This window comes from Scylla paramamosain, chromosome 34 (genome assembly GCF_035594125.1).
Source record: "Scylla paramamosain isolate STU-SP2022 chromosome 34, ASM3559412v1, whole genome shotgun sequence".
Lineage (NCBI taxonomy): Eukaryota > Metazoa > Arthropoda > Malacostraca > Decapoda > Portunidae > Scylla > Scylla paramamosain.
The window spans coordinates 10,682,720-10,695,219 of record NC_087184.1 but is presented as its reverse complement, the minus strand read 5'-3'; the positions used below and the strand labels follow the sequence as shown (position 1 = coordinate 10,695,219).

The 12,500-nt window shown below is 39.2% G+C and overlaps 1 protein-coding gene across 4 annotated transcripts in view; it reads right to left on the bottom strand.

Annotated features, from left to right (window-relative positions):
- LOC135090157 (protein sidekick-like) overlaps positions 1 to 12,500 on the bottom strand; it is a 105,708-nt gene that overhangs the window by 18,105 nt on the left and 75,103 nt on the right. For all 4 annotated transcript variants that reach the window (XM_063986566.1, XM_063986568.1, XM_063986567.1 and 1 more), the window contains 2 exons: positions 2,936 to 3,075; positions 399 to 476 (listed from right to left, as the gene is read on the bottom strand). In XM_063986566.1, the coding sequence (XP_063842636.1) occupies positions 399 to 476; positions 2,936 to 3,075 (218 nt within the window). The remainder of the gene's footprint in view (positions 1 to 398; positions 477 to 2,935; positions 3,076 to 12,500) is intronic.

The window sequence follows — 12,500 nt, the reverse complement described above, 5'->3', positions numbered from 1 at the left end:
AAAAGATGGAAAAAGAAACAATATGAAACAGTACAAATGACAGGTGTTTGACAGGTGTGTACTGAAAAAATAAATATAAATAAAATAAATAAAGGAACAAATAAATAAATAGCTAAATAAAAGTAACAATAAGAGATTAATAAATGACAGACGTAAGACAGATGTGGAGTGAAAAATAAAAATAAATACAATACAAAAAACAACAAGAAAATTAATACATGACAGGTGTATAACAGGTGTGTAGTGGAAAATACAATAAAATAAATAAATAATAAGGAATCAATACAACAAAACAGATGTGGCAAAAAATAAATAAATAAACAAAAAAAATACTAATAGATTAACAAATGACAGATGTGTGGCAGATGTGTGGCAGGTGTGACAGGTGTGTGGCTGACCTTGAATCTGTCGTCACTGGTGTAGGTGTAGATGCCCACGGTGAGAATGTGAAGGTCCCGCTGTCTGATCCACGACACCTGAGAGAGAGAGAGAGAGAGAGAGAGAGAGAGAGAGAGAGAGAGAGAGAGAGAGAGAGAGAGAGAGAGAGAGAGAGAGAGAGAGAGAGAGAGAGAGAGAGTTTTAATTAGACACTTTTACTTTTTAACACACATTCTTTTAGACAAGGGCAACTTTAGACAGTTTTAAAGTTTTATACGGAAAAGCTGAAACAAAAAGAGAGAAACAAAATCAGAGACATAAAAAAAAAAAAGGAGAAAGAGACATAGAGGAACGAAAGAAAAAAGACAGGACCAGATATAGAAGAAAAAAAGACAGGTAAAAAAAAAGAGAAAAAAGAAAAACGGAAGAGAACAGAAAGACAGACAGGCAAAAGAAACAAACAGAAACAAGGAAGACTAAAAACAGAAAAAACAAACAGAAAAAAAAAACAGAGAAAAGAACAAAGAAGAATAAATAAAACAGAAGAGACACAAACAAATAAACAGAAAGGCGGAAAGAAGGACAACGACGACAGAACCAGGAAACAAAGAAAGACGAAAGAAACAAAGACGAAAACGGAACAGGAGAAAAACAGAAACAGATGTAAAAGAAAAAAATAAGAAGAGGGAAAGGAAAAAAGGACAGAAACAAGCACCTCCAGCAGGTAAGCGCGCAATACAGTGTTACAGCTCCCACAAAGGTGTAATATAATCTAAGTTTTGGGAGTCCTGCAACATTGAGGAAAAAGAGAAAACTTGCAACTGGCACCGTCGAGAGAGAGAGAGAGAGAGAGAGAGAGAGAGAGAGAGAGAGAGAGAGAGAGAGAGAGAGAGAGAGAGAGAGAGAGAGAGAGAGAGAGAGAGAGAGAGAGAGAGAGAGAGAGAGAGAGTTGATCATCTGCTCCCCATCTTTTATTCTTCTTTCTCGTTCCTCGTTTTCTTGTAATTGTTCTCGTTTCCTTTCATCCTTTTTTTCTATTTTTTGTTCACTTGTCTTTATTTTCCTATTTACTAATCTTTCCCTTTTTTTTATTTTCTATTTCTTATTTTAAACTACCTTTTCTTCCTATTCCCTTCTTTACTCTCCTCTTGCCCTTCCCTATTCTCGCATTTTTTCACCTTTTCTTCTTCATCCACTTCTTCTTTCCTTTTATAGTTTTTTTTTTCCTTACTCGCCATTTTCTCTTTATCCTCCTCTTTATTACCTCCTTCCCTCTTCTTCATTACCATTTTTCTCTACTTTTCTTCTCTTTTCCTCCTTTTCTCTTCTATTTCTTCTATTCCTACAAGCCTTCGAATCTTTCATATTTTTCCCCTTTTATCTAGTTTATTAATCTCTCTTCCCTCTTTTAATTATTCTTTTCATTCAAGCCTTCAAGTTTATTTCATTTATTTATCTATTTATTTAAAGTTATCTAACCCTCCTTCTAGTTTCCTTATTCCTTCAAACGTTTAAATCCTTTTCATTTATTTATTTTTGTCTTATTTTATTCCTTCAATCTTCCAAAGCATTCTAAACTTTCCTTCATCCAATGTTATCTAATGTTAAATAATTCTTCTTCTTCTTCTTCTTCTCTCATTCCTTCAAACACTCAAATTCTTACTTTTTCTTTCCCTTATCCAATGTTTACTAATCCCTCTTCCCTCTTGCAGTATTTCTCTTCTTTCCATTTTTTCCTCTCATCCAATGTTTACTAATTCCTGTTCTTTTTTATCCCTTCTATTCCTTCAAATTTTCCAATCCTTGCTATTATTTCCCTTATGCAATAGTAATTTATCACTCTTAACTCTTCTCTTCTCCTCTTCATTATCCTCCCTTATCTTCTCTTCCTCTCCTCCTCCGCTTCATGTTCATTTCCATCTTACTTGCCTCTTTCTCTTTTATTATTCTTTCAGCTCTCCTTCCCCTCCCTCTTCCTCTTCTATCTTATTTCTCTTACCTTCCTCCTCCCTTCTTTCTCTTGCTAATCATTCCTCTCCTCTTACCTCTCTCTCTCTTCCTGTTCTATCCATTTATCTTCAACTTTCTCTTCCCCCTTTAACTTACTCTTCCTCATCTCTCTTTACTTTTCTCTCTTCTTCTCCTATTCATTCTTTTCCCTTTACTATTCCCTTCCTCTTCTATTCCTTCTATTCTTCCCTTTTCCTCAGCTTTCCTACTCCTATTCATTATTCTCCCCTTTATCTTCCTCTCCCCTTCCTCCTCTCCCCTCAATCCTTTCTTCCCCTCGTATTTATTCCCCTATTCATTCTTGTCCCCCTCATCTTCCCATTCTTCTTCTTCTCTTACCTTTCTCTTCCCCTCCTACCATTTTTTTTCCCAATAATCTTTCCTTTCCTCTTCTCCCGTTATCTTTTCTCCTATTCATTCCTCTCCCTGTCCCTTCCTCCTCCTCCTCCTGGTCTCCTCCCTTCCCTTCCTCCTCCTCTTCCCCCTCCTCCTCCTCCTCCTCCTCCTCCTCTACTCCCTTCCCTTCCTCCTCCCAGTCAGAACTCACATCTTTTTTATCGAGGTTCAGCACTTGGCAGGGCAGACTGGCTTGCTGGCCCACCACAGCAGTCACGTTGGTAGGCGTTGTGTCGTCGAAGTAAGCGGTGTTTGTGTTGGCTCGCCCCCAGGTGATGAACGGCTCCTCACCTGTTGAGTAGAGCAGCACGGGTTAGGTTAGGTAAGTTAGGTTTGGTTGGGTTGGGTTTGGATTGGTTTTGTTTGCCTTACTTAAGTTTAATTTGGTTGGATTAAGTTGTTTCGTGTTAGGTTAGGTTTGGTTCAGTTATGTTAGGTTAGTTTAAGTTATGTTATGTTTGGTTTGGTTTGGTATAGTTCGGTTAGGTTAGGTTCGGTTCGGTTCGGTTCGGTTAGGTTCGGTTTGGTTCGGTTTAGGGTGCGTTGGGTTGGTTAGGTAAAATTAGGTTAGGTTAAGTTAGATTAAGTTAGGTTTGCTTTGGTTTGATTTCTTTAGGTTAGGTTTTTTTGGGGTTAGTTTAGGTTAGGTTAGGTAAAGTCAGGTCAGGGGAATGACCTAACCTGACTTAAATGGGGAAGGTGAGAGAAGATGAAAAAAAAAAGTAAGGAAAGGTGAGGAAAGGCAATTAAACATGCAAACAGACAGACAGAGAAAGAGAACAACAAAACAAGGGAAAAAGAAAACAAAAAATGAAGAAAAAAGAAGAAAAAGAGAAGGAAAGAAAGATAAATAAATAAACAAATCAATAAATAAACAAACAAACAAATAAATAAACAAATAAATAAATAAGAAAACAAATATAAGGAAGCAAGAGAATAAGATTAGCATGAAAGAGAAGTGAAGAAGAAAAAATTGAGGATAGGAAGAAGAAGAAAAGATTGAGATGAGGAAGGAGGTCAAAACAATGAATAAATGAATGTAATACAACACACACACACACACACACACACACACACACACACACACACACACACACACACACACACACACACACACACACACGCACGCACGCACGCACGCACGCACATACACACTGTAACATAAGCCTGATTTATTGTTTTCGAAAATTTATTGAGGTTTGGAACAAGAGTTAGTAGAAGGGAAGGATAAAGAGGGAAGAAGAAAAATGCCGAAAAAAAAAACAAAGAAGCGAGGGAAGAATAAATGGAGAGAGGAAGGAATTGCTCAGTGTGGAACGTGTGGGAAGGAAAAACTGATAAAGGAAGGGAATATGAAAGAAATGAGATAAAGGCAGAATGACAGGAGGAGTTTAGAAGATGATAGATGAACATGTGATTCAGGAAGATGTAATTGAGGAAGGAACGAAGGAAACAAAGAAGAAAGGAAGGGACGAAGGAAACAAAACAAAGGATTCTTACAAACAAAAAAACAAAAGTAAGACGATAAACAGAGAAAGAAAGAAGGAAGAAAGGAAGGAAACAAAAGAAGAAAGAAATTTTACAAACAAACAAAACCCAAGGAAAAAAGGTAAAGAGAGAAAGGGAAGGAAGAAAGGAATATAACATGAAAAAAAGAAAAGAAGAAAAGAAGAAAAGAAAAGAAAACTGAAAGGTAAAAAAGGAAAAAAATTGAGAAAGGAAAGAAGCAAGAAAGTAAAGAATGGAAGGAATAAAAAGATGAACTGAAATAAAGAACGAAGCAAGGAGAAAGAACAGTTATAAAAAAAAAAAATAATAATAATAATAATAATAATAACAAATCACACTGAGAAAAAAAAAAGAAAGAAAATTAAAAACCCACACACACACACACACACACACACACACACACACACACACACACACACACACACACACACAAAAGGACGTACATCAAATAATTAACGGCACAGATTCTACTCATTTCGTTTTTTTCCGGGAAAAAACTTTTTCACAATTCTCTTTTTCCATTAAAAACCCTGAATAGTGAACTTTTTCCTTTTTTTTTTTTTGCGACTGGGAAATAAAGGAGCATTATTTACATTTTTTATGACCTATTTTCTTTTCTTTGGCTTCCTTTTTTCTTGTTTTATTTATTTATTTTTTTATTTATTTATTTATTTTATTTTATTTATTTATTTATTTATTTATTTATCTATTTATCTATTTATTTTTACTTATTTATTTATTTATTTTTTTATTTTTATTTTTATTTTTTTATTATTATTTTTTTTTTTTTTTTGCATTTCAGGAGTTCCAATATTGGACGAGTCTCCAAATACCATGAAAACAATAAAGTCTATAGAAAATGCCATCTCTCTCTCTCTCTCTCTCTCTCTCTCTCTCTCTCTCTCTCTCTCTCTCTCTCTCTCTCTCTCTCTCTCTCTCTCTCTCTCTCTCTCTCTCTCTCTCTCTCGCTCTCGCTCTTGTTTAATAATTTTTTAGTGTCTTTTATTGTAAATTTATTCATTTCGTGGGTATTCTCTCTCTCTCTCTCTCTCTCTCTCTCTCTCTCTCTCTCTCTCTCTCTCTCTCTCTCTCTCTCTCTCTCTCTCTCTCTCTCTCTCTCTCTCTCTCTCAATGTACCTCATTTTCCCCAGAGAACATTAATCATAATAATTGCTTTTCTTCCTCAACTCTTTAAAACAAGACGGCGATTCTTACCTGAGCTTAATTAGTGAGTGTTACCTGGTGGGCGTGTGTAGGAGCAAGAGGGGGAAGGAGGGATGGGGGCAAGGGGAGGGGGAAAGTGGGAGTGTTACCTGTGATATTACCTGAGGTTTCTCTATCTAATCTTTAATCAGCGGTGAAAGAGTTGCTGTGGGTCGCTTTCTATTGTATCTCCTCGTATTCAATTTCCCTTCCTCTGTGTTCTTGTTGTAATCGCTAATGTAATTCTTAGTGCTGTGTAATTACCTTGTTTTTTTTTATGTTCCTCGTTTTTTTTTCTTTGGTTTGTTTGAATGTCTCTTTATATATATATAATTTGTGCTACTTTGTTTTGGTATGTTTTGTTATTCCTGTTTGTTTTGTTTCTCTACTTTTCTCTATGTCTGTTTCTTTGTCTCTTTCTGTCCATCTACATCTCTTCTTTATTTGGTCATTGATTTCTCCTTTACGGGTCCTTTTGCCTGTCTGTCTGTCTATCTCTCACCCATTCCGTCTGTCTGCCTCACTGCACTGACCGTCTTTCTATCTGTCTGTGTCTTTCTATCTATCTGTTTCACTGTCTGTCTGTCTGTCTGTCTGTTTATTTGTTATCCTCTCTGTCTGGTTCCTAAATGTAAGCTCGTCTATTTGTCTGTATTTTCTGTCTCTTTATTCGTCTGCCTGTCTGTATGTCTGTCTGCCTGTTTGTCTCTTTATCTTGGCCTGTCTGTCAGTTTTTATGTCTATCTGCCTGTCTATCTGTCTTTCTGTTTATTTATCTGTCTGTGTATCTTTCTGTCACTTTCTATGTTTACTTGTCTTTCTGTCTGTCTCTTTTATTTGTGCATGTGTGTGTTTGTCTCTAAGTGTGTGCGTCTCTCTCTCTCTCTCTCTCTCTCTCTCTCTCTCTCTCTCTCTCTCTCTCTCTCTCTCTCTCTCTCTCTCTCCAGACCACCACACGCTCCCTCGCCAAAATGCAAATTCCACATTTCCACACACACACAATTTTTTTTCACCTAATTAAAGCGCAGCCGTTACGTCACGTCCTCAAGATTTCAATCAGTGGCAACAAATTAACTTTTCATTAAATTTCCTCGCAACACGACAAAAAGACACATAAAATAATAGATAGAACAAAAAAAAATTATAACGTTGCGCCAAAATGGAAAAAAAAAAGTTACAAAAAATAAACAATTCTCTATTTTTTTCTCTTTATTTCTCAGCCCTCAAAATATTTTCAAGTCATATTTCTTTTTCGCAACCCCCCCCCCAAAAAAAAAAAAGAAAATGTGACGGGTATTTATTAAGTTCTAATAACCACCTGCATTAATCACACCTTCTTAATTTATTTATTAAAAACCCTTGCCTGAGGTGCCATTATTTCCCGCCTCACTACGGACTTCATTATGTTGCCCCCAGCGTGTTTTTTCCTTCCCTATGCTAGTGGTGGCGGTGGTGGTGGCGGTGGTGGTGGTGGAGGTGGTGGTGGCGGTGGTTAGGTTAGGTTAGGAGAACAAGAGCAACATAAACAAGATGAAGAACAAATGCAACAACAACAACAACAACAACAAGATAGAACAAGAAAAAGAGAACGAAAGAAAGAATAAAAAAGAAAGCTTAATAAGAAAAGAAAAAAAAAACAGAAAAAAAACAGGAAGAGGAGGAAGAGATGTAAAAAGGCGAACAAGAACAAGAACGAGGAGGAGGAGGAGGAGAAGAAGGAAGAAGAAGAAGAAGAAGAGGAGGAGGAAAGAAGCACCACAGGACAAGCAGATAACAGGAAATTTTGCCTTACAACGAGATTTCTTCAGGGGAGTTTTACCACTAGTGTGAAAGGCGGATAGAAAACTTGTAAGACTCATCCCCGCCCACCCTACCCAATCATCCACCTACTCAGCCACCATCCCCTCCTGCACTCACCCACCCACCAACTTATCCACCCACTCACCCACCCAGCCACCCAGTCTACAGACCCCCCCACACACCCACACACACCACATTTTCTCACACACACATCCTGAGGGAAACAATGAACACTGTCTCTGGTAGTAAAAAGGGAAGGGAAAAAAGTAAAAAAAAAAAAGACATGTTTTCATAAGGAAGCAAAGAAACTTTTCGCACAGCTCACTCTGAATAAGAATAAGGATTAACTTTGTGTATTTGTTGGATTAAATCGTAAGGGATGGAAATGAATGGAAGGGAAAGCCTGTGTAATGGTAGGAGCGAAGGGAAGGAGAATTGAATGCCTTTCCTGCAGTATTGGAACCTTTTGAATGTTTTGATCTCTTTGTTGTATTTAGTATTGGAATCTTTGTTGCCTAGATCATTCTTAACTTATTGGTTATTGTCTTTGTGGCTTTTTTTGTTTAGATGTGGGTATTCAGTCTCTCTCTCTCTCTCTCTCTCTCTCTCTCTCTCTCTCTCTCTCTCTCTCTCTCTCTCTCTCTCTCTCTCTCTCTCTCTCTCTCTCTCTCTCTCTCTTAGATATATACACTTTTTCCATAGAGAGAGAGAGAGAGAGAGAGAGAGAGAGAGAGAGAGAGAGAGAGAGAGAGAGAGAGAGAGAGAGAGAGAGAGAGAGACAGAGATGAAATAAGGAGAAATAAACATCTCTCTTCCTCCTCCTCCTCCTCCTCCTCCTCCTCCTTCTCCTCCTCCTCCTCGTCCTCCTCCTCCTCCTCCTCCTCCTCCTCCTCCTGCTTATATTTCACCTTAACGACCAGAGTAACGCAACATACTTCATTTTACGGCCATAATGCCATTCTCTGCCTTACAATGAAGTCACTCACTCAAGCAGCTTATTAAATACCCAGAGAAGGCCACGAGGGAGAAGGGAGAAATATTGGCACGCGGGCTCGGTTACGTGCTGAGAGAGGCGAGGATGTTATTTCCCTTGAGAATTTAAGTTTCCTTTGGTTTGTTTTGGTTTTCGTTTTATAGTTTGTTCATGATTTTTTTTTTTTAATGTTATTTTCGTTGTTATTTATTTATTTTTTTATTTTTTTGGTCGTGTGTGTGTGTGTGTGTGTGTGTGTGTGTGTGTGTGTGTGTGTGTGTGTGTGTGTGTGTGTGTTTACTCTATTTTTGTTATAATTTTGTTTGTTTGTTTTTTTCTCATAATTTTTCCTTATGATTCTTATCTATTTATTTTTTTTTCTATTCTGGTTATCATGTTTATTTTACTTTTTATTTGACATTTTTTTTTTTTTTTTCGTTTATGATGTTTATTTTGGTCACGATCATGATTCTGGCTATGATTTATGTGTTGAAGTTCATTGTATGTGTTCGTGTGTTCACTGTTATTGTGTTGGTTTATGTATGAGCTCGACCATTGATAACTACAGGCAATGCTTCTGATATGTTTTTGTTTTATGGCTTATCTTTGTTATCAATTTTTTTTTCTTTCTCCATATTGTTTCTTTTTTTCCGTTTACAATTCTTTGTTAGCTAATGATAACAACAACAACAACAACAACAACAACAACAACAACAACAACAACAACGATGACGACAATAAAAAAATTAGAACAACAACAACAACAACAACAACAACAACAACAACAACTCAATGCTCTCAAGTTATTTATAGATTATATCACATTTATGTAATTATAAAGGGTCTAAGCTGAAGCACAAAGGATACGTGTGACTATGGATATCAATAATGTTTATATAATATTTAAAGTATTGGAACTTATACAAGAGATTATGTGAAACTAACTAAAGTTTTCATTATAATTAAATGTTTCCATATGATTTACTTTTATATGAGAAATATATATATATATATATATATATATATATATATATATATATATATATATATATATATATATATATATATATATATATATATATATATATATATATATATATATATATATATATATATATATATATTAAAATGACGTATATTTGTTTATATTTATGCAAAACTTTTTAAAGGACTGAAATCTATGAAAAAAAACATTTAACTTAAGTTATATATAAGAGAGAGAGAGAGAGAGAGAGAGAGAGAGAGAGAGAGAGAGAGAGAGAGAGAGAGAGAGAGAGAGAGAGAGAGAGAGAGAGAGAGAGAGTATATTTACAAAACTATCAAGGGCAATAAATTTGAAAAGATGCCATCTCTGTATACGTGACATACAGCAGCCATTAACTGTGTGTGTGTGTGTGTGTGTGTGTGTGTGTGTGTGTGTGTGTGTGTGTGTGTGTGTGTGTGTTTCTGTGTGTGAGTGTGTGTGTGTGTGTGTGTGTGTGTGTGTGTGTGTGTGTGTGTGCACTAAATCTCCCTACAAAGACCTTTTCTATTCAGTACTGGTGTATCTCAACATTAGCGATACAATGACTTGAATATTTTAGCAAGAAGAACAATTAAAAGAGTAAAAAGAGACGTAAAGTTAACAGGTAACGATGAATTACTACTGTTACTCCTGTTATTACTGCTACTACTACTACCACTCCTGCTGCTGCTGCTGCTACTACGGCCACTCTAGGATTCCTTAGGACGCCGTATATCCTCTGTTTTCAGGAAGAGCAAGGCCAAGGCTCCTCACTCGGGCCCCGCCTCACGTGCACGGTACTCCGCCAGCAACGCCTTGACGTGGGCGAGGCACTCCAGCACGTGTTTCTTGGGGCCCCTAATGTGGAGCTTGCCCCGCGGCATGTCCCAGGTGTGGCACACCGAGACGCAGTAGAGGCGCGCCAAGTACCGCAAGTGGCGCTCCCCGGGCCCCGCCAGCCTGTGCCTGAACCGGGGAGGCACCACGACGCTGTGCCGCACCAAGAGGTGGCTCTCCTCGCCACCTGCCTCTTGGTCTGCAGTGTCCTCCACACGGGCCGCCGAGTCCTCCACGGGACTGACTCTCAGCTGACCTCTCTGCTGGACTCGAGCCTCCTCCTGCAGCGCCAGTGGCTGCGCCTCCCGCTCTAGGAGAGTCACCGGGACGCGGCCGTCGCTACCAGTGTCCAGGTGGAGCTGCACCTCGGTCAGCCAGTCAAACATTACAAGCAGGACGTGTCGCTTCAGGGGACAGTACTGCCGTAGAAGCTTCTTCAGTTTCCGCTTTACAAGTTTGTACTGGATCAGTCTGAGCTGATCCTCATTGTGTCCCTTATAAGTCTGCAGATCCTTGGTTTCCTGGAGTGGCTGGTGATGGCGCCGCGCCAGGAGGAGGAGGATGCTGGAGCACCCCATCAGGAGGGCGCCACACAGCGGCACCGCCACCAGGCAACACGCCACCACCACCAGCTTTGTGTAGAAGTCCTCGTGCTCCTGCTCGGCCAGCAGGATCTGCTCCTGCACGCAGGCCAGGCGGGCCTTAATGTTCACCAGGAGGGCCATCAGCTCCCGCCAGTCGGTGACGGGGATGCCGCACTCCGACAGGGGGTCCCTTGGAGGGGCGGGCCGCAGGGGCCCCAACCACGAGGCAGTGGCCAGCCGCTCCCGCACCTTCCCCACGGGAGTGGTGTGGGGACCGGCGCGCTGCCACGCCTCCACCAGGAGTCCAAGCTTGCGGGCGTCCATCACCACGCCCCACAAGGAGGGGGCGATGAACGCCACCGCCACCAACACACTCACCACCACACAGATGCTGAAACTCTTTGTGCAAGTTTTCATTTTAGGTTTGAATTGATATTGTGGGCAGAGGACAGAAAAGAAGCAGTGGTGAGGTGCATCACCATTTATGGATCACGGTTTATGGATATTTATGGTGTGTGTGTGTGTGTGTGTGTGTGTGTGTGTGTGTGTGTGTGTGTGTGTGTGTGTGTGTGTGTGTGTGTGTGTGTGTGTGTCTTGTGTCCCATCCATATAGAAATTAGAAAGATAAAATGGTTAAAAATGAATGAATGAATGAATGAATGAATGAAAGCAAGGAAGGAATGAAGAAAGAAAGGAAGAAAAGTAGGAAGGAAGGAAGGAAGGAAGGAAGGAAAGTAAAGTAAAGGAAAGGAAAGGAAAGAAAAGGAAAGGAAAGGAAAGGAAAGGAAAGGAAGGAAGGAAGGAAGAATGGAAGGAAGGAAGGAAGGAAGGAAGGAAGGAAGGAAGGAAGGAAGGAAGGATGGATGGATGGATGGATGGATGGATGGATGGATGGATGGAAGGAAGTAAAACAGAAAAAGAAAATATCACAAACTAAATAAAAAATAAATAAAAAAAATAACAGGCAAAAAAACTAAAAAATTCGGCAAAAACGAAACACACACACACACACACACACACACACACACACACACACACACACACACACACACACACACACACACACACACACACACACACACACACACACACACACACACACACAGCCATTCATTCACTCGTCGGTCAGTCACTCGGCGCATCTTGTGTTATTGGGGGCAGCTTCCAGGATCAAGGTGCGCCACAAAGGCAGGTGAGTTTTGGTGATGCAGGTGGGTTGGTGGACGGGCCTAATTGGAGGCTGGCCAGGTGAATACTGCGAGAATTAACAAGATCTACACTTACATACGTACATCAAGTTCCGCTTTGTTTGGAGGCCTTTGAAGTATATCCGAATGCATGGTTTGTTAAGAATGGAAGACTGATGTGAAGCAGCATTGGTAGGATAGTAGTATTAGAACAGACAGAGGTACATTAACCTGTTCAGTGTAATGTGCAATGCCGCCACAACAAAGCAGTACCGCACCCCACTCATCACCTCACCTGTCAAACTTACACTTGAATATATTAGTTTTAGGTATGTTGTTGATGATTTTTTTTCTTTTTTTAGATTATATTCTTATATTTTTACCTTTTTTTTTTATATATGTTCTTTTAAGGATTTTTTTTTCTTAAACCAAGACTTTATGTTAAATATGTGTGGTCTTTATGTGTGTAACTTTCTTGCTAAAACAGACCTAAAACAACTATTATCATCAGAGCAGTGAAGGCTGCGTCACCGTGCACTGCCACCCTCCCCATCAATACTGCGTCCCAACCCGTGCACAAAAACATAAGAAAACAAAGGAAGGGTCAAGAAGCCATCAGA